Below are 27,765 nucleotides of genomic sequence, written 5' to 3'. Positions count from 1 at the left end.
TCAACTTGTAGTTCTGTCACTTTAGCTGTTGACTAATTGATTCTCATATGTACCTTGACTGGGGGCAGGTGGCTCAAGCCAAGCCAGTGATCCCTTGCTCAAACCAACAACCCTGGGCTTCAAGCCAGCAACCTTGGGATCATGTTGATGATCCCGTACTCAAGCTGGTAACCCCAAGCTCAAGCCCAGTGACCCCAGGCTCAAGCTGGATAAGTCTGTACTCAAGCAGGCGGCACTGGGGTTTCAAACCTGGGACCTCAGAATTCCAGGTCAACACACTATCCACTGCCCCACCACCACTCAGGCTCACCTTTCCAACAGAGACTAATGCTGCTGCTCTTCCTGCATTAGACTATCCTACCCAACATCTTGCATACTTTCTTACACAGATATTTCCTAGACTGGTCACTTTACTCTCTAAATTATATCTATTATTCAAGACCCAGGTCAAATTCTAGCTTCTCTATAATATCTTCTCTGCTGGATTTAACCTAGGGTGAGAACTCCCTATCACTCATTTAGCATTAAATACAGTGTGTCCATAAAGTCATGGTGCACTTTTGACCGGTCACAGGAAAGCAACAAAAGACGATAGAAATGTGAAATCTGCACCAAATAAAAGGAAAACCCTCCCAGTTTCTGTAGGATGATGTGGCAGCATGTGCGCATGTGCAGATGATGATGTAACACCATGTATACAGCGGAGCAGCCCACGGCCATGCCAGTCGAGATGTGGATGGTACAAAGGAAAGTTCAGTGTGTTCTGTGGCTCGCTAAATTTGAATCCATGACCAGAGTGCAACGAGAATACCGGCGCATTTATAACGAAGCGCCACCACATAGGAATAACATTACTCGGTGGAATAAGCAGTTGAAGGAAACCGGCAGTTTGGTGGAGAAACCCCGTTCTGGTAGGCCATCAGTCAGTGACAAGTCTGTAGAGGCTATACGAAATAGCTACCTAAGGAGCCCTAAAAAATCTGTGCGTGAGCCCACATTGAACTGCACTGACTAGGTATGAAACTGGGAGAGTTTTCCTTTTATTCAGTGCAAATTTCACATTTCTATCGTCTTTTGTTGCTTTCCTGTGACCGGTCAAAAGTGCACCATGACTTTAGGGACACACTGTATATTGCTGTAACTTGTATATAGTAAGAGATAAAAATGAGTCTTAAACAATTTTTTTTTTAACAGAGACAGAGAGAGAGTCAGAGAGAGGGACAGATAGGAACAGACAGACAGGAACGAAGAGAGATGAGAAGCATCAATCATCAATTTCTCGTTGTGGCACTTTAGTTGTTCACTGATTGCTTTCTCATATGTGCCTTGACCAAGGGGCTTCGGCAGACCAAGTAACCCCTTGCTCAAGCCAGTGACCTTGGGTCCAAGCTGGTGAGCTTTGCTCAAACCAGATGAGCCCACGCTCAAGCTGGCGATCTCGGAGTCTCAAACCTGGGTCCTCCACATCCCAGTCTGATGCTCTATCCACTGTGCCACCGCCTGGTCAGGCGAGATAAAAATGAGTCTTAAAAAAAACCAGCTTATCAATTCCTCAAAGTCTGAGACCATCTTTCACTTCTTTATAAAACCTAGATCATTTGATATTTACAAATTAGCAAGAACTCAAGTACTTCAAGACTTTTTTTTTTAATTTTTTATTTATTCATTTTTAGAGAGGAGAGAGAGAGGGAGAGAGAGGAGAGAGAAATAGAGAGAGAGAAGGGGGGAGGAGCTAGAAGCATCAACTCCCATATGTGCCTTGACCAGGCAAGCCCAGGGTTTCGAACCGGCGACCTCAGCATTTCCAGGTCGACGCTTTATCCACTGCACCACCACAGGTCAGGCACTTCAAGACTTTTTAAAAATAATATAACACAGTTTAGCCTTGAGATGCTAAGCAAATTAGAAGCATGATGGTAGTGAAATTTAACTGATGATTCAAAAACATCTAAACTCACTGTATACAATAACTCTTCTGGAGTGACAGGACTGGTAAAGATGGTGCGCAGGCATCGGAGGCAAGCTTCGATGAACTTCAGGTCTGGGGACAATAGTCCTATTAATAGAAAATAGATTTGAGGCTCATCTTTTCAGCTACTTGTTCAAATTGCAAATTGAGTCTAATTCTTATTTGTACAAAAATGACTTCCCTACATACCTTGCAGTAAGGCAGGGATAATATGGCAATCTAGTAGAGACTTGACATTGTTTTCAGTACCCATAGCAAGACTTCCCAATACAACTGCACATTCTGTTTTCAGCTCTGTACTTGAGGTTTCTTGCTGAAGCAAGTACAACAATCTAAAAAGAAGGAATTTGGTAAACAGAAGAGACTAAAAAACTTAAGCAAAAGTAAATTAGCTAAAAGTAACGTGCCAAAAAATGGTTACCAATGCAATGCACATACTAAAAATACAGTTTGTAAGCTGATAGAGGGTAGAAAATGGTCATTTGTTTTATCAGTTACAAATTTAATAATGAAATATCTGGAAAAAATTGAAAGATTTTCTTCATTTTGAGCAAAAAAAACTATCTCAAGAGTTTATCAGAACTACAAAATCTGATAGGTATCCAACATAATCTGAAAGTTGTCCAGAGTGGTCTCTATAGCAACAGCAACACCCAGTCCATATTATCTGCGAGTTCAGAATATGAAGACAATCAATGCCAAGTGTTGCTGGGTCTTACACTGACTAGAAATGGACCTTGAATTAGCAGAAATCAAAGATGTCTAATCTAGAAGTAATATTCAGAGGACTTGTGAGAAGCTATTCAAGCAAGAGAGAATCTCTTCTCTCAACAATTCTCCCATTTGGGAAGTCACGGAATCCTCCTATTTCCATTCCAGCCCCTCCTGCCAATTAACTACTCTCCAAATTCTAATCACTCATCACTATGACCATCTCCCTTATTCTAAGGCATAATTCTCATGCTCCCTAAAGCATATTTATGTACTGAACACTAACCCCCTAAAAAAGGCTACTGAGTGCTTTATGGTTACCAAAGTACATATTTGAAGTTAGTCATGATAAATACAATACAACCATTGACCTCATATCAAAAGATAAAAAAGGCCCTGGCCAGTTGGCTCAGTGGTAGAGCGTCGGCCTGGCGTGCAGGAGTCCTGGGTTCGATTCCCGGCCAGGGCACACAGGAGAAGTGCTCATCTGCTTCTCCACCCCTCCCCCTCTCCTTCCCCTCTGTCTCTCTCTTCCCTTCCCACAGCCAAGGCTCAATTGGAGCAAAGTTGGCCTGGGCGCTAAAGATAGCTCCATGGCCTCTGCCTCAGGCACTAGAATGGCTCTGGTTGCAATAAAGCAACGCCCCGAATGGGCGGAGCATCGCCCCCTGGTGGGCATGCCGGGTGGATCCTGGTCGGGCGCATGTGGGAGTCTGTCTGACTGCCTCCCCATTTCCGACTTCAGAAAATACAAAGAAAGGGGAAAAAAAGGATAAAAAAGAACAGAAAAAAATCAAAAACATTTAATACTTCTGAATGAAAAACTTATAGCAACTGCACATAAATTTAGTTCTGAGTAGCCAAGGCAAATAGAAAGTAACACAACTGTAGTTATCTGCCAAAAGTAAGCTTGTTTATTTATAGAAGAAATCAAATTTTCTCTTAACTTAAAAAACAGCAAATTTTAAAAATTTTAAAAAGAAAAGCAGAATTAAAAACCAACTAGTTTCTTTCTCTCTCTTTTTTTAATTCATAAAAAGACTTTTGAGAATCCTGAGAAACTGTCATCTAATCATACAAAAACTGCCAGGGCTCTGAGTAGATAGGGAAGAATGAATCAGGCTGGTGTCTCCCTACCCAATATATCCTTTTATTGCAGGGTCAATGATCTTCTTGAATTTCCAAAAAGTCATCATACATTCATTTCATAGTCCATTCTCTGGCACTTCAATTTGTTTTCTTTTTGTTTACAGATGCTTCATATAACTTAAGGCATTTATTTAGAAACTTAAGAGGCTTTTCAAAAAAGGATAGGTGAGGCCCTGGCCAGTTGGCTCAGTGGTAGAGCATCAGCCTGGCATGCAGGAGTCCCGGGTTCGATTCCCAGCCAGGGCACACAGGAGAAGCACTCATCTGCTTCTCCACACCTCCCCCTCTCCTTCCTCTCTGTCTCTCTCTTCCCCTCCCGCAGCCAAGGCTCCATTGGAGCAAAGTTGGCCCAGGCGCTGAGGATGGCTCTGTGGCCTCTGCCTCAGGAGCTAGAATGGCTCTGGTTGCAACAGAGCGATGCCCCAGATGGGCAGAGCATTGCCCCCTGGTGGGCATGCCAGGTGGATCCCGGTCAGGCGCATGCGGGAGTCTGACTGCCTCCCCGTTTCCAACTTCAGAAAAATACAAAAAAAAAAGGATAGGAGATACAGGAAAAATAATGATTAGTCTTATGGTTGAGAATGAGAAATACATTAGCATTAGTATGAATAGCAGAAAAGAGAATGATAGCAAACATACCTTGGAACAGCTCCTAAAACAATGAGATTGGCTTTCTGCTTATTGTTTCCAATTACAGCATTTTTCATGTCTCTGAATTAAGAAGAGAAAAGGGTAGGGTATACTGAGACGTCACAGAAAATAATCAAACATAAATTCATTCCACCTTATCTTTATTACGCAACATCTTGGATTGGCAAGTATAGAAGTTAGTGGCAAAGTCAAAGCATTGACCCATTTCCCCCTGGAATGCCAAAGAGAAGCAGATGGAATGGGTGCTGAATGCACCTGGGAGTTGTAAAATGGGAGGGTCGTGGAGTAGGGGAAGTAGGAGACATCCTGAGGACTGGCAAAAGACCTCCAATACAAAGAGAAGCTGAGTTCTTCAGAAAAGGCCACCAAACCCTGAATATAAAGAAATACAGACCACCTTCTCACTCACAGAGCTGAAATAGAGAGTAAAAGCAACCAGCCCACGGGACATATCTGACCTTGTTTCAGGGAGAATGACTTTGTTCACTCTTTTTCCTGACCTCTTTTGGACTGAATATTTCTTATGATTCTACTTTATCTCCTTTATTGCCTTATTAGCTGCACCCCTTTAAGTTTTGTTCTGTTGTTTTTCAGTGGTTGCTACAGTCTGCAATGTGCACAGCTCAACAATCTTCAAGGAATATTATTCCTATTTCATGTGTAAGAGCACTGCAAGTATAATATAAATATTTGCATTTCCTCATCCATTCTTTGTGCTGCTACTGTCACACATTTTAAAATTAAATAGAAACATTGTAATTACTATTTCTACTTAAGCAGCCAATTCTCTTTTAAGGAGATTTAAATAGAAAAAAAATTTTATATTTCTTACATATTCACCAGTAATTTTTATTCTAGCTACACTCAGATCTTTACTTCACCAGGAATAAAATTTTATTGATAGAGTATCTTTACTAGTGACTAGTTGGTTCACAAACATGTGGCTAGTCCCAAAGAACAGGTAGAAAAAAAAATAGCTCAAAATAAACCTAGTTCTATCAACAAAATGTTTAATGAAAAATACCCTAATTGGTAGTAGTGCTATCTTAATATAGAACACTGGGACACTATGTGATCTACACAGCAGTTCTCAAAGTGGGGAAGAGGGCAATACAGCCCCCTAGGACACCTAAAAAATTTATGAGGTGTCTGGAAATTTCTGGTCATAGTTTTACAAATAGAAAGCATTTTTTTGCAATTTTTTAAAAAATTAAAGTTTTAAGCATTGGACCTGGCCTGTATAAATAAGAGAGATTATACTTTTTGTTAAGACTTCATTCGAAAAATCAGATCACTAGCACAGTGGTACCCATGGTATGTGAAGCACCAATACCGTACACCTCCATCAGTCCTCATTTATACAGCTTCATTAAATTTTCTAACATTGTCACACCCAAGCATTTACCGTAAATATCAAAACATTATAAATTGCCTTCTTTTTTTTTAATAAATAAATTATTATTAATTTTAATGGGGTGACATCAATAAATCAGGGTACATATATTCAAAGAATAAATTGCCTTCTTTTTAATTTCTCCTTTATATTAAATGGAGGGAAGGCATTATTTTGAGAGTTACATATGTGAGTAGGTTATATTACTATGGATTTAATTTCACCACAGTACCGAGGATGTTACAAAATATAAGGGGAAGCCAAGTCTGACAGCCGTAAGGACATTGCTATAGAGCAGTGGTTCTCAAAGTGTGTGCCAGGACACACTGGTGTGCCATTGAAGATTTCCAGGTGTGCCCTATGGTATTCCAGACAAGTATGTGCCTGTTGGGGACCAAAAAACCAACAGGGTTTTTGCAGTTTAGATTTTTGAGGGACAGAGGTGTGGGGAATTGGCTATAAGCTGTCAGTCTGCCCAACCCCCCACCTCACTTGACTGACTAGGTTGCAAAAGGCTGTTAAGCTGTGGTGCTGGATTGTTTACACAACCCCCCATGTTCCCCGGAAAGACTGGAGGCAAGTTTCTTCTATCCTTTGTTAGGTGTAAAGTTAAGATGATATGTACGGTGGGGGTTTTCTGCACTCAACACAATTAAGAGTAAAAAGAGAGGAATTCTTCAATGTATTGATGAGGAAATGAGAGTATGCCTTTCAAATATATGCCCAAAAATTGAAGAAATCGCTAGGACACATCAGGCTCATGTTTTTCATAAACACAAGAATGAAAAAAATTAACATATTCGCACCGAGACCTGCCAAATTTACTATATCTTACTAAGAATGTATCTATATATATATAAAAAGATAACTTTTTAATTGTTTTATATTTTTTACCCCCCTTTTTTACAAATTCTAAAAAGCACAACTCAAAACATGTAACATAAAAATATTTTTTAATGTCAGAATAAATTTAATTTTGTTCTATTTATTTTGTTTAATTACCATAAAAGCACACTTGGACTTTATATTTTTTCTTTAATACTTGACTTAATTATTATAACATATTTCTCAGAAATTTGTATATAGTGCGCCTACAATTATTTGTAGGATTTTAAATGTGTCCCAACTTCAAAAAGTTTGAGAACCACTGCTATAGAGCCTCAAAAGTTCTCACTAATTTCTTACTAACTCAAAATAAGCTCCCCTAGATACTCATCCAGCATCTACTTTGACTTCCCCTCTCTTAGAACTCTACAATATACAGGAGTTTTTTGCCAACACTAAAAGTTACAATCCTAAAAAAGTTCTACAGTAGGAACACAATGATCTTGTAGAAAAGGAGGGTATGGCATAGTGCTCTGCTGAAAGCCGATTCTCCCCACAAGTTTTCGAATAGCAGTTTCACACGTCTTAAGTCAAATAATGTACACCTGCCTAGTCTTCTTCCATTAGCTCAGTGGCTGAGGCTAGGTCTATTTTTCAGGGCCTGATCTGTCTCTTTGTGTAAACTATTCATCAGATCTTTCATATGGTTCACAGGGAATAACAGTAGTATATTCTGTTTATGGAGACTATGCTGAATGAAGCTTACTAAGGTTTTTAACAAGCTCTGATATATGATTTTAAAAGTATGTGATATCAAAGCTTTATTTAACAAAGCATAGTAGTGGGAGACTGTACATCTAGGCTCCTGCTTCCTTATGGATGCCTGCGGTTTTCTTAGAGACTTACTTCACAATCATCAGCTTATAGACCAGGAGTCAGGAACCTTTTTGGCTGAGAGAGCCATGAACGCCACATATTTTAAAATGTAATTCCGGTGTACATTATGCATTATCCAATAAAAATTTGGTGTTGTCCCGGAGGACAGCTGTGATTGGCTCCAGCCACCCGCTACCATGAACATGAGCAGTAGGAAATGACTGGATTGTAATACATGAGAATGTTTTATATTTTTAACGTTATTTTTTTATTATTAAGATTTGTCTGTAAGCCAGATGCAGCCATCAAAAGAGCCACATCTGGCTCACGAGCCACGGGTTCCTGACCCGTTATAGACCCTAACCTAGCAGTTTGCCATTTACTCTCATCTTCTTCTCTTCTCTTAATGTGTTCTGCCTATATGAATGTAACACATTCATTTGTCCAGCAGCTATTTATTTAGGGTCTCTTTTGTGCTAAGCGCCATTCTGAATGCTCTCCCTATTCTGGAACTCCCAATCATAACATTTCCTCAGATTTCTCCCCATTTATTCCTAAACTAAACAGAAATGAGGCATACCCACATTACCATATAAGCACATTCTAAATATCTAAAACCATGCCAGACAAGGTCAAACAAAAACCTATTGAAGACCAATTGTCCAGTTTTTCTTAACAGTTTGCAAAGAGAACATGAAGAAGTCAGCTGGTAGTTATAGAGTAAATCTAAACTAACAAGAACACAATTAATAAAAATGAAACAATGTCTAAAGAAAGCAATTCTTGCTCTGGCTCTAATCAGTAATATATATCTATGCTAGATAAGGAAGAGATGTTAATATTCAGCAAATAAATTCTATTCAGCTATTACTATAAGATCATTTCTATGAAAGATTTAAAATCAAAAGAGATGACAATTATCACATATACCCATCTTCAGCAGATCTAAGTACTATGTAGGATTCCATTTCAGAGCTAGCCAGATGAAGCTTCTTGTTCATATATATATATATATACACACACACACATATATATATACACACACACACATATACACACACACACACACACACAAATATATATATATACACATACATAGCTATTCTTTCATCTCCTTATCCCCTCCCTCATACCTTTATACCCTTCCTGGGCTAACTATTCATCTTTCAGGTCTGAACTTTGATGTCAATGTCACTTCCTCTAAGAAGCACGCCCAGACAACTCCCAGGTCTGGGTTAGATGTTCCTTCTAGGTGCTCTCTACCATAATACACTCATTACTTTGTTAGGATAGAAATCTGTCTCTTGAGAGGCCACAAAGCCAGCCTGACCTGGAACTAACAGAGAAGTTACTATCAGTTGAACATCAAATGTACCATACAGAAATCCATATTTTTGTAAAATGCAAACTCACAACTACTATCAAAGATAGAAGCACAATAAAACTATGCAAGATTTACATACAGCTTTGAAGTTCACAGATCATTATATGTCCACTATTTTATTTAATCTTAAACACAACTTTAAGATTAACCCCACTTTACAGATGAGGAAGCTAGACTCAGGTTTGGGGCTTTTCTCAGAGCTCCACATATATGAGATAGCTGGCCTCATCCTGTATTTTTTGTGCCAAGTATTTTCTATTACTTCTGACATATCAGGCATTTGGAACAACCTAATCAAAAAGACAAAAGAATTCAGGGAATATGTTTCTCTTTCCCCTCCTGTGTTTCAATTCTATATTTTTATACAAAATAAAGTATTTCTAAGTTTCAGTCAAGGACATGCTTTCCTCAGATCAAAGGAACATAATCTCATGCCCACCAACTTTTTTAACTTCCAGTCATTTTATTAAGCTTATGCTCAAGCACAGAGGAAGGCAGCACGGAGGAAACGAAGGTCGTCTGAATTGGCTTGAGGGTTGGCTCTGCTTGACTGCTTTCCAAGCTGGGGACAAAGCAGACTTGCACAATAAGGCAGGCTTTTTGAAAAGAGGGGCTTGTGTAGGGTTCTGGGAGAGGAATTTTCCATGTCGTGATGGGGTTATTTCCTTTTTCTCTCGAGCTGCTTGACAACTATCGTGCCCACGTGCTGTGGGGGCAAGAAGGCAGTGTTACTTATGACAATCACCCCAGGAAGGCTGTGTAGCAGCCAAACCTTGATCAATTGAGCATGAGGAACAGTGGTTTCCAGGTCTTCTGGCCACCTGGTGTTAACTTGGGTTCCTAGACACCCAGCATTTTTCCATTCCTGGGCCTACGTCCCTACAGTGTCTCACCAGTCCTTTGGTTTCATGATGGGTGTGTGGGGGGGTGGGGGGGGGGGTGAGGGGTGAGACTTTGGTTCTGGGTGCAGCTGGAGGTGAAAATTCTCTCTTCTGTGTATACTTCCAAGGCACATCTTTTGGTTTTGGTCTGTTGTCTCTGAAAAGCAACTCAGTATCTCGTTAAACAGGACAGGCCTATTTTGGGCTTGTCCTGTGGTTATAGTGGTGGCCACAATCCTTGGCATTACTTGGCTGGTATTGACCACTCCAGTTTTTGCCTTCATGTTCATTCATATGGCTGTCTTTTCTCTCTGTGTATCATGTCTACTAACTTATAATGTTAAGGGAGAAATGCCCTACTTACTACTGAAATTCAACAGTTAGTTCTGAGCTTAACATGTGCTAGGCTCTATGAAGAATACAAAAACATCATACAATATAATGGGATGCCTGATCTAAAGGGTTGAAAATTTCTTTGGAAAGACAAAAATAACACTAACAATGGAAGGCTATATTATAAATTAAGTGTTTATGGGGTGAGAAAAGTAGATAAAAAAGACAAGTGTAACAGGTTTTGAGGCAATGGTGAGATGTTAAGATGAACCTTAGAAAATGGCCAGAATATAGATAAGTGGATAGGGAAGGCAAAAAGAAAAGTTATTCATAGAAGACTGTATTGAAAATAAAAATGTCATATTTCTGGATTTGTATGAGGAGCCTGGATTGAAAAAAATATTCCCTTTAAAATGGCATGGAACATAAAATAAGAAAAGTTGATAGGGCAAACAGACAAACTAAAGGGAGGCAGATTAAGGAGCAATCATGTTTTTCATCTGAAAATGAACATGAAGGCGGCAATGACTAAGGAAGATAAGCTGAATGTGGAATGGATTGGAATGCAGATATTACTGAAGCCAAGAGAGACAACTAAATGACTAATGCCCTTCCTTTGTGGTCCCAAGACCCCTTGCACTTATCATTATCATAGCATTTGCTAATCAAACTATGGCGGATTGTGTCTTTTGTTATCTGTCTCCTTCTCTAGACTTTTGGACCCTCTAGAACAGTGACTACATTATTCATCCTTATATAATTCTCATACTAGCACAATGCCTAGCTCCTGGTAGGCATTCAACAAATGTTTGTCGAAGGAATTAGTCTATCCAGGTATCTAGTTCTGTGACACTTACTGGGGGCTGGCAACCATAGGAATCATTAATACAAAGGATTTGTGAGGAAGCAGTTAACAAGGTGATTTGATAGGTACAGGAAATGTTATATGTGACATCTTGAGTGATGAATTCTTCAAGTCTGGGTGCCCGGGTGCAAAGAACACCAGGAAGCTTGGAGAATAAATCCCCTAGCAAGACAAGGATCTCACTTAATTTTCGACACACTGAATTATCTTAGAAGTGAGAAGAATATCCAGATAGAAAAGCGAAAAAAGTAAGCCTTGGGGATATCCCACTCTGAGGATTGGAAAAGATCCAAGATTAAGATGTTATAAACATACATTTGTCAGAGAACGTTTTTAGCTAAAATCTACCTAGAATCTTAAATTTGCCTGCTTTTAAAAAATCTTTTCCAATAAATAAATGAACTCAAGAAGCATCTAATGGCACATAGAAGGTAACCTTTCTATTTCTTTCCTTGGCTCTGAAAGAGATTAATTTTTGGTGTGGTAAAGAAAAAGGGCTCAAATATTAAAACAACACAGACAGTGCCTACAATAATAGCATATGTCCTAATTAAGAGTATTATGGTGATCAAAAACAAGAGAGAACATAAACATTCACAGTGCCATTAAAACAGCAGGAAAAGTTAAAAAAAAAAAAAAAAGAACCGGGATCTAGATCTGCTGGAGAAACAAAGTTTCAGTCAATCAGGTTTTTTACTTATTTTTAACAATCAAAAGCCTAAGTTTTAGGTTAAAACATATTATCTAAAAATGTAAAATTATCTTTAAAATTATTAAAGGTAGGAGCCTGAAGCTAAAAGATCCACTGTGTCATTTTCATTCTGAACCAGTATTACTTTTCACTTACCTGAAGCTCTTGTTTGGAAGCCTGTACATTCATTCTAGGTCTAATAGGTATAATAAAGTAGCCAAAAATACACTAGACACTAAAACTATAATCTGAGTATAAAGTCTGATCTACTTATGAAAACTCACTGTTCATTAGAACATCCATAAAATAAAGAGAAAATAGCTAGAATAAAGCAATATGGTAAACAACTTACAAAATTATTTGGACTTGGAAAATTACAAATATACTCACTGCTCTGTCCTTGTAATTATAATTATCATGATGTCCTTTTTGGAGAATATTTAAACATCCGAGTACAGTAAGTTTTCTATTATCCAGCATGATTAGGAAATGAGATACAGTCATATTCCAATTAAAGTTACCACTGCCATATGTGAATTGTCATTACTTTACTTTTTATTGAGTTACTGGGTGACACTGGTTAACAAATTATAGAGGTTTCGGGTGCACAATTCTACAACACACCATCTGTACATGTATTTTGTGTTCATCACCCCAAGTCAAGCCTCTGCTCATCCCCAATTATCCCCTGTACCCTCTTCGACCTCTTTTCCTACCCTCCCTCTGGCAATTTTAAAAGAATTTGATAATGATGATCAATAGATTATCAAAAATAACTAGTTATTTTTTAACATAAAACTTTGATTCAGGAGGCACTTGAGAAATTTATAGTGAACTTCAGAGTCAACTCAGCCATTTATTGTGTAACTACTATAAGTATAAATTGAACAGAACTGAGAATTGACAGTAATTTAGTTCATTTTTGTAAACAAATTACCCCATGGTGTAGATTTTTTTAAATGTATGTAGTGTCAGATAAAGTTCCAATTTGTACCTGCTCAAAAGTTAGGAGTTACTGTATTTAATTCTTCATTTTACCAATATATGATTATAAATCACCTGACATTTTCCAATAATGAAGAGTGCAATTTAACAATAGCATTAATAAAGGCCAAAATTGTAATAAATATTTTTATATAGGTAATCATTCCAAAGATCAAAAGTGGTTTAGAAATATAAAGATGTATACATGTATACAAATATATATATATATTCTTTTTTTTTTAAGATTTTATTTATTCATTTTAGAGAGGGGAGAGAGAGAGAAAGAGAGAGAAGAGGGAGGAGCAGGAAGCATCAACTCCCATTTGTGCCCTGACCGAGCAAGCCCACGGTTTCAAACCAGCAACCTCAGCATTCCAAGTCGTTGCTTTATCCACTGTGCCACCACAGGTCAGGCCAGATATTCTTGATATCAAAGTTAATACCATATATTATCTACCTATATGTAAAATATATGTCAGTTTGATCTAGTTATTTCTGGAGAATCTTGCCAGTCTTTAAATCATAAATCTCTGACTGAACAGTCTCAGAATATATAGTTTTAGACAAGTAAGAACTCAGAATACTTCATTTCATTTGGTATTAAAGTCATCTTTATTTATGCTTACCTATAACACTTTTTAAAGTAACTGATTAAAAGTATTAAGGGAATACATAGAGATATATAAACATATATGTGTATATATTTATATATTTCTTATTTCTTTTTTAGAATATTTCTTTTGAATTATCCTAAAAGTTACCTTTAACTTAAAATTTCTTAAAAACCAAAAGCTGTATGCCCTGGCGGGTTAGCTCAGTTGGTTAAGAGTGTCATCCTGAAACAACAAGGTTGCGAGTTTGATCCCTGATCAGAGCACACATGAAAAGCAACCAATGAGTGCATGACTGAGTGGAACAACAAATGAATGCTTCTCCTCCCCCTCCCCTCTCTCTCCCTTCTGAAAAGAAAAAAAGAAAAAAGAAATTAAGTCCTGGTGGATAGCTCGGTTGGTTGGGGTGTCGTCCTGAAGCATGGAGGTTGCCAGTTTGATTCCCTAGGTGGGGCACATACAGGAGCAGTTCAATGTTCCTGTCTCTCTCTCCCTGCCTCTCTCAAAAACAAAAACATAAATAAAAATAAAAACCAAAGGCTTCATTTTGTGGGAGCTCATATATTTAGCTCATGAAAGAAAATGGAATCTGCCTCACCAGGCGGTGGCGCAGTAGATAGAGCATCGGACTGGAACGCGGAGGACCCAGGTTTGAAACCCCAAGGTCGCCAGCTTGAGTGCGGGCTCATCTGGTTTGAGCAAGGCTCACCAGCTTGAGCCCAAGGTCACTGGCTTGAGCAAGGGGTCACTCACTCGGTCTGCTGTAGCCCCTCAGTCAAGGCACATATGAGAAAGCAATGAATGAGAAACTAAGGTGCCGCAACAAAGAATTGATGTTTCTCATCTCTACATTCTGGTCTGTCTCTTCCTATCGGTCCCCCTCTCTGTCTCTGTCACAAAAAAAAAAGAAAAGAAAATGGAACCTGTCTGTATCCTACTGAAACAAAAGGTACATAATTTCCTGGAAAATCAAGTAATCATTACCAAAATAAACTTATTTTACCAGTACATTAAAATACTTCAGAAGACACTTTTTAGAAATGGCCACTTGGTGAAACTACACAACAATTCTATAGTATCCACAATTGTCTGCCTTAGTTTACCAAAGAGATCTTCTTTAATTGTGTTTCTATTCACTTGGAAACTAGAAAGCCAGTCATATTTGCTTATATCATCTTTTGCCTTTCAACGCAGGGAATATCAACAGAGGACCACACAGGGATATCTGCTGATCTTTTCATGGATAATCATTAATGTAAAAAACAGGTCAGGTGCTCTAATTTCGATATACATAGAAACAAACAAAAACAGTATTTAAGCAGCTTTGATTCATGATTTATAAAAACATTTGAAGAGTTATTCTTCAACTATAAGATTTAACATGGTTGAGCTTATATCATAGTAACTTCACTAAAAAATATCCTGTAATTGTTTTAAGGCATATACAGATGTCCACATTAGAGGAAACTCAGAATTTGCTGTGCAGAATAGTTTATCTGATAAACCTACTTTGTTATACTTGCAAAGGCTACATAGTTTATGACCTACCCAACTGTCCTCCCTATTCTCTGCTCATATCTTATTCCATATCTAAAGATTTTTCTATTCAATTATGTATTTGAAACTTTGCTTTTTTTAGGAGCTGATTCTATATTCAAACCTTTGATACAATAGGGCCATTCAAATTTATGCTAAATATTATACTACTAACAAAAATTTTATCTCTAGATAACTCATTCTTCAACAACTGAAATTAAGCAGTTCTTATGCTTAATAGTATGTATTTTTCAACAAGGGCATACTCACTGAGTAGAAAAATGGTCCTTTTATGATGTTGTCTACAAAGACGTTCCCTACATTTATGAGTAAGGCTATATGCCTATAATTCAGCTGAACAGATTAGTTATAGGCCATGATGAAACTCACTATTCACCTAGAACTTCTTTAATTTTTGTTTTCCTGCTAGTATGTTCACAATCTTATTGAGAAAAATAAGTTTACTACTATAGCTCGAAAAATGATAAAAACTCTGGTTGCTTTGTGCTAAAACTCGTTGTCAATTCTTTTATCTTTCCAATGGGATATTTTGTAGTCAAAGCACCCATTACTTCAGTCTCTGTCTTTTAGTAGGCCACCTTTGGTTGTTTACACTCTGTGGCTACTTCCATTCTACCTACTTATTTTGGTCTAATAACAGTCTCTGGTTGACTCAACAGTGGCTGTGTAATGTGTATAAAAAGAAAAAAATTGGTGAACTCTCTTTTCATAAACCTCTTTTTGGTTCCCCCTTTCCTCTATCAACATTGTATTATTCCAGTATTAGACAAGGTTACTTAAAAATAAAAGTATAATTTACTTATTCTCTTGACTATATATTAAATAAGTTTCAGGCAGTTCCTAAGTTCAGGAAAGAATTACATCAGAAACAATAAATATTTCTCTCTGGGGAAACATAACCTTACCAAATCACACTACACACAGCTCTATAAGGCCAGTTTCGTTCTGATATAAAATGAAATGACTCTGGGTGATCCGCTCTTTCAAACTATAAACAGACTTTAGTATTATAAGTAGCAATGATGTTTACTAGAATGTGTTATCACTAGTAGTGTCTTCTGCTAATTTGTAGTATCCACAACATACCAGGTACTAAATTTTGTATGTCTGATTTAATTCTTACAACTTGGCAAGATGGGCAACATTACTCTCACTTTACAGACGATGAAGCACAGAGCTAGGCAAGGACTCCACTACAAAATGCCAGAACCAGGAATGAATCTATTGTTGCCCAACTCCAAAACCCATATGCTTTCCACTCCATCATCCCTTCACAAAAACCCTTCTGACAAGTGTCTGAGACTTGATAGGATTTAAAGAGGTGCTAAGGCTATCAAACTATACTTTAACTGATTGTTATAATGCATTCTTCCCAATTTTTAATGCTTCATTTGATATTTTATCAACTTTCAAGAAGCTATAGTATTCTTTGGTCAATAAAAATTTTTTTTTCTGAAATTGACAAGTAACACTCAAATTAGCTATTCAGCCCTGGCCGATTGGCTCAGTGGTAGAACGCTGGCCTCATGTGTGGAAGTTCTGGGTTTGATTCCCAGCCAGGACACACAGGAGAAGCACCCAGTTGCTTCTCCACCCTTCCCCCTCTCCTTTCTCTGTCTCTTTCTTCCCCTCCCACAGCCAAGGCTTCACTGGAGCAAGGTTGGCCTGGGCGCTGAGGATGGCTGCATGGCCTCTGCCTCAGGCACTAGAATGGCTCGGGTTGAATGGAGTGACGCCCCAGATGGGCACAGCATCACCCCCTAGTGGGCTTGCCGGGTGGATCGTGGTCAGGTGCATGCGGGAGTCTGTCTCTCTGCCTCCTGCTTCTTACTTCAGGGGAAAAAAAAAGACTAGCTATTCATGTCAGATACAACTCAAGATACAATTCTTCTATCTAAAATCCTTGATTGATAAACTTAGCTATTCTCAATAACCACAGTAGCAGTGATAAAAACTACATCATCTACTATCATTTATTAAGCACTTAATGTATCTGACATTTTCAACTAAACTATTGAGGAATCTTAAGTGATTCTTAATTTAGATGAGTAGATTAAATCATCTAATGATTTCTAGAATTATCAAGATACAGTATCTGGTTATGTGTGTGTAGTGTCTGCCATTTTAAGAAGTATTAATCCTATGCCCTCAACTAATTTGTGTATATAAGTATAACCCAAACTGATTTAACGGATGGATTTAACACATTTCCGGGTAATAATGAAACTAGTCTAAAAGGGGCTGATAAAGTCTCCTATTACAAAAGCAAAGCTAACATAATGAGAAAATAAGAAATACCATCCTGTTTCTATAAACTGAGAGGTGAAGATAAGGTGTTAAATATCCCAGGTGGATCTTCATCCAGCTCCTAACTTTCCCTTCCAGATCAATCTGAAGAGTCAAGCAGTTTTATTCACTTTATCTTGCCTCCTCTTTACAAGTCCACGTCCCCAAGACCTCACTTCTACAATGCCTCGGTGAGAGAAGGGAGGCTGGGGTTTGAATAAGAATTGCAGTTAGTAAAAACTTGTATAAACAAAGCATACTAGCCTTGCCAAGGTTGAGTAAGGGTTCAACTGAAGGTACTATTGGCTGATAACCCTAGCAGGATAAAAGACGAAAGAGAATCATTTGTGCCTTAGCTGCTATCCCCAATGTATCTCATCCTGGGCCTTTTTTGTGTCCTCCTTGCCCTGGACAAAGTTCAGACCACTAGGTGCTCCATGGTTCCCAACCCTACAAGGAACCTTAGCCTTTATCCTTTAGAACTAAGGGGTTAAGAGCATGATTATCTGCTTTTTGGAGAACATCTTTCAATCAGTTGCAATCTTATCACGTTTGTCCCACTTAATTTTTTTAAAGCATAATCACCTCAGGTATGTTGCTTAAAAATGTTTTCTCTCATTAAATATAAGGAGATTCTGGAGAAAAGAAGGGCATTTATGTTATCAAGAGTTTAAGTTTACTAATGACTGCTTTCTAAATTCTGATATTTAAAACATCACTAGGATATTCAAACCTTAGAGACAGTTGACGATTTAACCAAAATCAAAACCAAACCAAAATGCTCTGACTTATTCTCCTACCCCTTTCTAATTACAAGCGATTAGCAATTTTATTCTCTTGCCTTTGCTGGATATTAAAGTCGCAAAAGCATTCTCCAAAGGAAACATTTTTTTAAAGGTAAAATAAGTATTCTACCCCTCCCCCCCAACAAAATGAAGCTAACCATGTCATTTCACAACTACATGTAAACAACTCTTTCACAGCACAGTATTGAAGTCGTGACTTTCAGGGGTCTTTCCACAATGGGAGAAAACATGTTATAACCCTGCATTTTCAGAATTACAATATTTGGCAGATTCAAACATAAAAACAAACAAGATTTTGATAGACTCTTAAATACATACTACTTACATGACACCTTGTAGAACTTTCTGGGGATCAGGGTCAAATAGCCTGTCAACATAGTGGCGACTGCTAGCTGTTACTTCCTAGAAAGTGGGGGGAAAAATTATGACATCTGAAGCCATGTAAATCACAAATTCACAGCATCACCCATAACATCAAATAGCTATATGATCTAACTTAAGGTAGATGCATTACAATTTCTATAAACTACTTGTTAAATCATTTTGAGAAAAACTTAAGACAAATAATAAGATGAGGAAGAAAGAAGATACCTGATTCTCACTAAAAAACAAAACTAAACAGTAGAACTTGGTGGTGAGCCCTGCAAGTTTCGCCAACAGAAGAACTAAGTGTGTTAAGAAGCAGTTACCTATTTCCGCATGTATAAGACGCACCCTTTTCCGAAAATTTTGGGGTCTAAAAACACCGTGAATCTTATACAATGGTTGTAGATTTTTTTTACATGCATTTCCTGCGTTTTCGCACTTGTTTTTGAGCTCATTCCTGAAGATAGTGATTCGTCATCAGACACAGATGAGGACAAGCTAATGGATGGGAGTTTTGACAGTGATGAGGAGTTGTATGTATGTTATGATGAATAAAACTTGAGTTCAGTAACTTTATGTAATACATATTTTTCAAAATTCGGGTCCCAAAATTAAGATGTATCTTATACATGAGAAAATACAGTAAGTTTCTTAACTAACTGTTGGAAGTCACCTACATATGAATAAGAGATAGACAGATAGATTTACTGCTTCTGTTTAGTCCCAGTAAAGGGAGAGAAAATCTGGCTCTCAGCAAGGAAAAACGGTAAGGACTTCATGAATGGTCTACGAGGGATAGCCTAGGTCAGGGGGTCCCCAAACTTTTTACACAGGGGGCCAGTTCACTGTCCCTCAGATCGTTGGAGGGCCAGACTATAAAAAAAACTATGAACAAATCCCTATGCATACTGCACATATCTTATTTTAAAGTAAAAACACAGAACAAATACAATATTTAAAATAAAGAACAAGTAAATTTAAATCAACAAACTGGCCAGTATTTCAATGAGAACTATGCTCCTCTCACTGACCACCAATGAAAGCGGTGCCCCTTCTGGAAGTGCGGCGGGGGGGCCAGATAAATGGCCTCAGGGGGCCACATGCGGCCCGCGGGCCGTAGTTTGGGGACCCCTGGTCTAGGTGCAAGAGGAAGACTCGCAGACTAATGCAGAGTAGCTGCACTGATATAGGACACAAACATATGTAAAAATAAGAATATAAAGGAGTTGAAACACCTTCTGTAAGGGGGAAACAAGAATTAGAGTGACTTTTCAGGTCCAAGACAGTTAGCTAGTCTGAAATTGCCAAGGCTGAGTAGAAGGGGGAGAGTTGGAGCATTAAAGAGCAAGGGGAGAAACTTGTCTCCTTTTATTTGTATCATGGGGCTTGCTCTATTATGTCCTTTCCTACAATACTTATTTTTGTGAAGTAATAGTGATGTTTTACATTTAATTTTGAATACTTAATATTATTTCAAACAAAGAACATTATTAGTTCAAGAACCAGAGAAAAAACATTTTCACCCCTTGCTTTTTCTTTCTAATCCCTGCTAGAACATGCACAGGTACCCATTAGCAATAAGCTATTATAGAAAGGAGGAAATACTTGTCCAGTTCACCCAGACGCTGATCAGTAAAAAGTTAATTGCGAAGAAATGATGCCAGCTTAAGCTTCCGAGTCACTAAAAATACACTGCTCACAAAAATTAAAGGATATTTTATCATTTCATATTCATTTTGAAATATCCCCTAATTTTTGTGAGCAGTATAATTGAAGAAAAACTACATAGATTCTAATTTCAAGTTAATCCAAAATCAAAGCATATTTTCATATTATGAACTTGCAACCAAAATATACTCATAGGTAACTCAAATACCCACTTTAAAATGTACTCCATTTATAAAGAACAATGGCAGCAAAAGAAAAAGAAAATTCTTGTGCCCACCAGAATACCATGAATGTACCTGCTAACAGAGTCTAGTCTCCTCAAAATAACAGAATCACAGTTAAAAGGACTAATCCCTTGGTTAATAAATGAGGGATGATCTTTACCCAGATGTCAGATTGTTGAATGTTAAATAGGAATGCAAACAACTGTGCAAATATATCAAGAAATAATGTATCAAGAGCAAAATCCAGGATTAAAATGAAAACAACATTCCTATAACAAAAACAGATGAGTTTTGCCTGGTTGGTAGTGGCGCAGCAGATACAGCATCAACTTAGGACTCTAAGGTCCAAGGTTTGAAACCCTGAGGTCACTGGATTGAGAGCAGGCTCACCAGCTTGACCGCAGGGTCGTTGGCTTGAGCTTGGGATCATAGACATGATCCTATGGTCACTGGCTTAAGCCCAAATGTCACTGGCTTGAGGAAAGGGTCACTGGCTCACCATGAGGCCCCCCCCCCCAGGCACATATGAGAAGCAATCAATGAATAACTTAAGTGCAACAATAAAGAATTGATGCTTCTCATCTCCATCTCTGCCTCTCCCTAAACAAACAAACAAACAAACAAACAAAAAATAGATGAGTTTTATCACTCTGAGCACAAGTGTTTTCCTGGCTTCCCAACACCAGGACCAACCCTTAGCCTCCCTCCTATTTAGGATTGATCTTTGATATTACTGCTCCTTTCTGTGTACTCTCCCATAGCTTTGAAATCTCTTGCCTCTCAATGTGGTTTTCTAAAATGTAGCTGAGGTTAAATCTCATATCTTCAACAATATAAATTTTACCCATTAATAACAATTTTCCTTACTGTTCTGTGTCTGGTTCATTCCATTTAACAAGCATTGAGTACTATATGGAAGGCACTGAGAAAGTCATTAAAGATTTTAAAAATATTTAGTAAAGCACAATCCTCCCCCCACCCAACCCCAGCACACCTGCTTGAAAAGGATCTTCTTAGAGTACACTTTCCTAATAAGCTCCAAGGGCCCATTTCTTCTTTGGCTCCCTTTTAACTACCTCTGCAAATTTCTATATAAACTTTCTCTTATAATTTTAAAAACAAAACAAGACAAAAACAAATAGAAAGAAGGTAACATTTGAACAAAGACCTGAAGAAAGTAGAAGAATAAGTCATGCAGCTATCTGGGAGCAAAGCTATTGAGGCAAAGAAACAGCAAATGCAAAGGCTCTGAAATGGGAAGTGTCTGCTGTGATCCAACAAAAGGAGGCCCGTACAGCGGGAGCGGAATGGGCAAAGGAGAAAGCAGTAGAAGAAAGGTCAGAGAAGAGGGCCAGATGGTAAAGAGCTGTGTTGTCTAATATCAGGGCCAGTAGCCTCTTTTGGTTATTGTGCATCTGAAATGTGGCTAGGAATTTAACTTAACAAATTTTTAAACTTTAATCTAATTAAAATTAAAACTAAAACTTAAAAACCAACACTGGCTCTTTCTAGCTGGCACCAATCCATGGCATCTCTTGGGACAACTGGCACAAGCGCCACAAGATTGGGGGCAAGAGAAAGCCCCACTACAAGTGAAAATATGAGCTTGGATGCCCTGCTGCCAACACTAAAATTGGCTCCCACTGCATACACGCAGTCAGTGTGAGGGGAGGCAACAAGAGGTACTACTATGCCTCGAGGCTTGATGTGGGCCGCTTCTTCTGGGGCTCAGCGTGTTGTACATGCGAAACATGGATTATTGATATCGTCTACAATGCATCCAACAAAAACACTGGTCTGCATTAAGACCCTAAGAAAGAACTGCAGTGTGCTCACTGATGGAACACCATACCAACAGTGGTACGAGTTCCACTGTGCACTTCCCCTGGGCCTCAAGAAGAGAGCCAAGTTGACTCCTGAAGAAAAAGAGATTTTAAACAAAAAAAGATCAAAGAAAATTCAGACAAAATATGATGAACGGAGAAAGAATGCCAAAATCTAAAGTCTTCTAAAGGAGCAGTTCCAACAGGGCAAGCTTCTTATATGTATCACTCAAGACCTGACCAATGTGGCCAAGCTGATGGGATACGTGCCAGAGGGCAAGAAGCTGGAGTTCTATCTGAGACAAATCAAGGCCTAGAAAAGCAAATAAATAAATCACCATCCCTCCTATCTTACCTCATGTAATAAGTGTTGTTCTAAAAACAAACAGAAAACCTCAACACTGAATTCAGTTATTTGAAGTTTAAGTGTTTAGAACCACCTGGGTATGTAAATCTACTTTTTCAGCTGTAAATTTTCTGAAACCTAAATACCAAACAAGTATTTCCAATTAAAATTCAATATCCAAAATGTATAAAATACATATCAGATTTTGAAAACTTGATATAAAAAGCACCTTTTCTTTCTTTTTTTGAGAAAGAGAAAAGATAGACAGGGAGAGAGAGGGAGAAAGATGAGAAGCACCAACTCATAGTTGTTCATAAATTTCTCTCATCAGTGCCTTGACCAGGGAGCTCAAGTCGAGCCAGTGACCTCAGGGCCTCAAACCTGGGACTTTAGCATCCCAGATTGACACTCTATCTCCACTGTGCCACCACCGATTAGGCAAAAAGCAAAATAATGTCATCAATAATTCTTTACATTGATTAAATGTTGACATACTATTTTGATATATTGGTTTAAATAAGATATATTAAAATTAATTTATTCTACTTTCTTTTTACTTTTAGAGCATGGCTACTAGAAAATTGAAAATTATGTGTGTAGCTTGCTTTGTTTTTCCACTGCACAGCGCTGGTATAGAGCCTTGTTGGTCATTGTAAGGATTATAATTTTTATGGTGTGAGCTGGAAAGCCTTTAAGAGCTTTGGGAAAACAGACATGATCTGACGTGTTTTAAAAGGATCTCTCTGGTAACCATTTTAAAAAGAGACAAATGTGTGGAAGGAGTTAGAGGACAAGAAGCAGGGAGGCTAGCTAGCTAGGAGGCTATTTCAATAGTCAGAACTGCTGTTATTTCAAAGAGATGATAGTATCCTGGACTAGGGGAAGAGTTTTGGAGATAGTAAGATTTACTTACATTCTAAATGTTGAAGCTGAAATGACTGTCAAATTGGATATGCTGTCAGATTAGACATGGGATGTAAAAAAGAGAGAGAAACCAAGAATGGCACTTAAGATTTTTGCCTGAGTCCCTAGAAAGATTGAGATGCCAGTTAAAGAGATGAGGAAGATTGTGCTGCAGTTTTGAGTGAGATCAAAAGTTCATTGTGGGACATTTTAAGATTGAGAATATCATTAAATATGCAAAAGAGAATGTCAAGTTGGCAGTTGGATATATAAGTCTAGAGTTTAGGAGAGAGCTGTGGGCTGGACATACAAAGTCACGGAGTTGTCAGCATATAGTATGTAAATAGGATGAGTTCAACAAGGGAGTGTCCATGGATAACACTGGGGAACAAGATTTTTGTTGCAACCACAAAAACATTTGTTCTTACCTAATTCGAGTGTGCTGATCTCAAATCTGCCATTAGTTTTTCTCTGTAAGATATAGTGGTTTTTTTTGCAATTCAAGATTTTAGGTTTTCATCTTATTGTAAAATTTTCAACGTTTTACATAATGAAGTAGAATGTCTCCTTGGGCATCATCTTTGTGAAAATACAGTATGTCCATAAAGTCATGGTGCACTTTTGACCAGTCACAGGAAAGCAACAAAAGACGACAGAAATGTGAAATCTGCACCAAATAAAAGGAAAACTCTCCCAGTTTCATACCTAGTCAGTGCAGTTCGATGTGAGCTCACACACAGATTTTTTAGGGCTCCTTAGGTAGCTATCCCATATAGCCTCTACAGACTTGTCACTGACTGATGGCCTACCAGAACGGGGTTTCTCCACCAAACTGCCGGTTTCCTTCAACTGCTTATCCCACTGAGTAATGTTATTCCTGTGTGGTGGCGCTTCGTTATAAATGCGCCGATATTCATGTTGCACTCTGGTCATAGATTCGAATTTAGCAAGCCACAGAACACACTGAACTTTCCTCTGTACCGTCCACATCTCGACTAGCATGGCTGTGGGCTGCTCCGCTGTATACAAGGTGTTACATCATCATCTGCACATGCGCACATGCTGCCACATAATCCTACAGAAATTGGGAGGGTTTTCCTTTTATTTGGTGAAGATTTCACATTTCTTTTTTTTTTTTTTTTTTTTTTTAGATTTCACATTTCTATCGTCTTTTGTTGTTGCTTTCCTGTAACTGGTCAAAAGTGCACCATGACTTTACAGACACACTATATAATAATTTATATAATGCAGTAAATACACTAATACACTAAGATATGATTGCATCAGAATTTGTCTACAATTTCAGAATAGAACATATTAAAACACTTATTTAGTCTAATCATAAAAGTTGCGCAAAACATTTAAATTCTATTCAGGCAAAAATTTGTGTTTGTAGCTCTTGTGTTTTGTATACTTGTTGAGGACAATTTCGTTTGACGCTCCAGAAGTAGTCTGCTCATCACTAACAGCTCCAAGATTTTCGGGAAACTTATCAAGGTGACTGTTCAGGAAGTGAATCTTAATGCTCATGTTACATCCAATGTTGCGGAAAGCCAACAGCACCTTTTGAACCAGAAGTTTATAGTTTTCTGCTTTTTTGTTGGTAAGGAAGTTCTTTGTAACTGCCACAAAAGACCGCCATGCTGCTTTCTCCTCCTTATCATCCTAGCAAATTCTTCGTCACGTATGAGGGTTCAAATTTGAGGCCCATCAAATACACCTGATTTTATCTTCTCGAAAAACAAGACAGGAAAAGCAGAAATAATATGTTGAAAGCATTCACTTTCTTTATTCAAAGCATGAACAAACTGCTTCATTAAGTCAAGTATGATGTGCAGTGGGGGAAAAATGATCCTGTCTCGATTAACTACAGGTTCATTCACAATATTTTGCATCCCTACTTCCAGAGCTTCACGTTTCGGCCACTCCTTCTGTGTCCAGTGTTTCTCCCGAGCTCGGCTGTCCCACAAACACAGAAAGCAAGGATACTTCATGAAACCTCTCTGTTGTGCTAGCAGGAAATTTACCATTTCAAGATCCACATAAATGATCCAATTATGCTCCTCATACTTCAGAAAATCAAGGACAATTTTTATGTCATTATAATCTTCTCGCAGATGAGTTGAATAACCAATTGGAACCGCTGCATAAACATTACCGTTGTGTAGGAGAACACATTTCAGACTCCATTTAGAGCTGTCAAGAAATAGCCGCCGCCCTGGCCGGTTGGCTCAGCGGTAGAGCGTCGGCCTAGCGTGCGGAGGACCCGGGTTCGATTCCCGGCCAGGGCACATAGGAGAAGCGCCCATTTGCTTCTCCACCCCTCCGCCGCGCTTTCCTCTCTGTCTCTCTCTTCCCCTCCCGCAGCCAAGGCTCCATTGGAGCAAAAATGGCCTGGGCGCTGGGGATGGCTCTGTGGCCTCCGCCTCAGGCGCTGGAGTGGCTCTGGTCGCAACATGGCGACGCCCAGGATGGGCAGAGCATCGCCCCCTGGTGGGCAGAGCGTCGCCCCTGGTGGGCGTGCCGGGTGGATCCCGGTCGGGCGCATGCGGGAGTCTGTCAGACTGTCTCTCCCTGTTTCCAGCTTCAGAAAAATGAAAAAAAAAAAAAAAAAAGAAATAGCCGCCATTCTGTTGAACTGTAAGTGGTAACATCTAGCTGGCTAATAAGTCTACTGATATCATGACAGTAAACAAAGTGTTTGTCTTCGGAAAAAAAGTCCACAAAAATTTGTTCACGCTTCCTGAAATGGGATACTTTAGCTGACCAGTGAAGTACATTCTTTTCTTGAAACCTGGAGGCTAATAACTCAGCTGCTTTCTTGGATAGGCCCAAATCGCTTACTAAGTCATTCAATTCAGGTTAGCTAAACTGCTGAGGGGTTAATGATTGCTTGGCATCAGAAGAAGACCCTTCAGATTCTAAAACCATTTCCTCATGCATTTTATCAAAATACACTTGATCACCATGTTCACTTTCTTCGTCCTTAGAAGAAATAAAACCGTTGAAAACTGGAACTGGGAGTGTCTCAGAGTGTGGGATAGGTCGTATTGCTGAAGGAATATTAGGATATGCGATCATATGCCATTTTTTCTTGCCAATGCCCTTTGTATGGATCAGACAGAAATAACAGTCACTGCTGTGGTCCTTAGGTTCACGCCAAACCATAGGAATACCAAAAGGCATTTCTTAGCGTTTTCCTTTTGTCCAGTCACAAAGCATTTCCTCACAATTATGACACACAATATGAGGAGCCCAATTCTTGTCTTGATCGCCAAGGGGAACTTGAAAATAGGCAATATATGCATGTGTCACAAATGATGAAATATTGCGCCTTTGACATTGAAGTGTGTAACAGCCACATATAGAACAAAAGGTGTCAGGACTATTCTTACATTTACACCTACTCGAAGAAGCCATGATTCAATCTTAGAACAAAATAAGAGGGTGTTTTTATCAGATCATAATTTTTTACATTTAAAAACAACTACAATTATGTAAAAGTGATGTTTGTAAAACTAATTGCCTTGTGGTTATGTTCAATCCAAGAGTCATTGCCCTTTAACTCCTATTTAAAAACCAATGCATGCCATTAACTGTAACAAAAAGAAATTAAAATTGCATAATAACTAGAGCATGCACCAAAACACGGATTTCAGATTTGGAATGAGAGATGCAGAAATATATAGAAACAGTTCTAAAACCTCATGCAACAGAAAATGAAAAAAAATTGTTCCCCAGTGTAATGTAACACCTGAAGACTGAACTCTAGAGCACTTGAACAAGCAGCAAATGTGGTGGAAAGAAATCCAAAAAGCCAAATAAGAGAATGTTTCAAGAAGGGAGCAATAACATATGGCACATACTAACAATGTGTAGCATAAGATGGTAATTAAGACCTGACCACTGGATTTAGGAACATGGAGGCCATGAGTAAGTGATCTTGACAATATGGGCACAGTGGTGGGGCCAAGGTCTGCTTTGAGAGGGTTTAAGAGAGAATTGAAGAAGAGGAATTAGAAAAAGTAAATATAGCCTGACCTGTGGTGGTGCAGTGGAAAAAGTGTCGACCTGTAACACTGAGTTTGCCAGTTCAAACCCCAGAGCTTGCCTGGTCAGGGTACATAAGAGAAGCAACTATGAGTTGATGCTTCTCACTCCCAACCCCCACCTTTCTCTCTCTCTTGATCTTCTCTCTAAAATCAATAAATAAAACCTTAAAATATATATAGTAATCCCTCGCCATATCATGATTCACTTTTCGCAGTCTTACTGCATCACGGGTGTTTAAATTGTATATAACTAATTTTGGATTGTGAATTTTTCACTATATCACAGGAATTCACGGTATATAGGTATTTTTATATATTTATTATTTTAATTATTTTTGCAGTAAAGTAAGCATTTTCTAGCCTAAAAATTTAAAACAATATAAAAAATATTAATGAAAACATATTAAAAGA

The 27,765-nt window shown here is 38.4% G+C and overlaps 1 protein-coding gene and 1 pseudogene across 5 annotated transcripts in view; one reads left to right on the top strand and one right to left on the bottom strand.

Moving 5' to 3' along the window:
- The window catches only part of ARMC8 (armadillo repeat containing 8), a 118,603-nt gene that overhangs the window by 68,950 nt on the left and 21,888 nt on the right, over positions 1-27,765 (bottom strand). For 3 of the 5 annotated variants that reach the window (XM_066350309.1, XM_066350306.1, XM_066350307.1), the window contains exons 2-5: positions 18,298-18,374; positions 4,469-4,540; positions 2,159-2,301; positions 1,959-2,056 (exon numbers count right to left, since the gene is read on the bottom strand). The exons of 1 other annotated variant lie outside the window; for it this stretch is intronic. In XM_066350309.1, the coding sequence (XP_066206406.1) occupies positions 1,959-2,056; positions 2,159-2,301; positions 4,469-4,540; positions 18,298-18,374 (390 nt within the window). The remainder of the gene's footprint in view (positions 1-1,958; positions 2,057-2,158; positions 2,302-4,468; positions 4,541-18,297; positions 18,375-27,765) is intronic. One more of the 5 variants, XM_066350308.1, reaches the window with a different exon arrangement.
- On the top strand, positions 21,538-22,370 carry LOC136382399 (small ribosomal subunit protein eS8-like; annotated as a pseudogene).

The sequence above is a fragment of the Saccopteryx leptura genome, chromosome 10 (genome assembly GCF_036850995.1).
Source record: "Saccopteryx leptura isolate mSacLep1 chromosome 10, mSacLep1_pri_phased_curated, whole genome shotgun sequence".
Taxonomy (NCBI): Eukaryota; Metazoa; Chordata; class Mammalia; order Chiroptera; family Emballonuridae; genus Saccopteryx; species Saccopteryx leptura.
The sequence above is the reverse complement of the archived record's forward strand: the minus strand, read 5'-3'. Positions and strand labels throughout refer to the sequence as shown.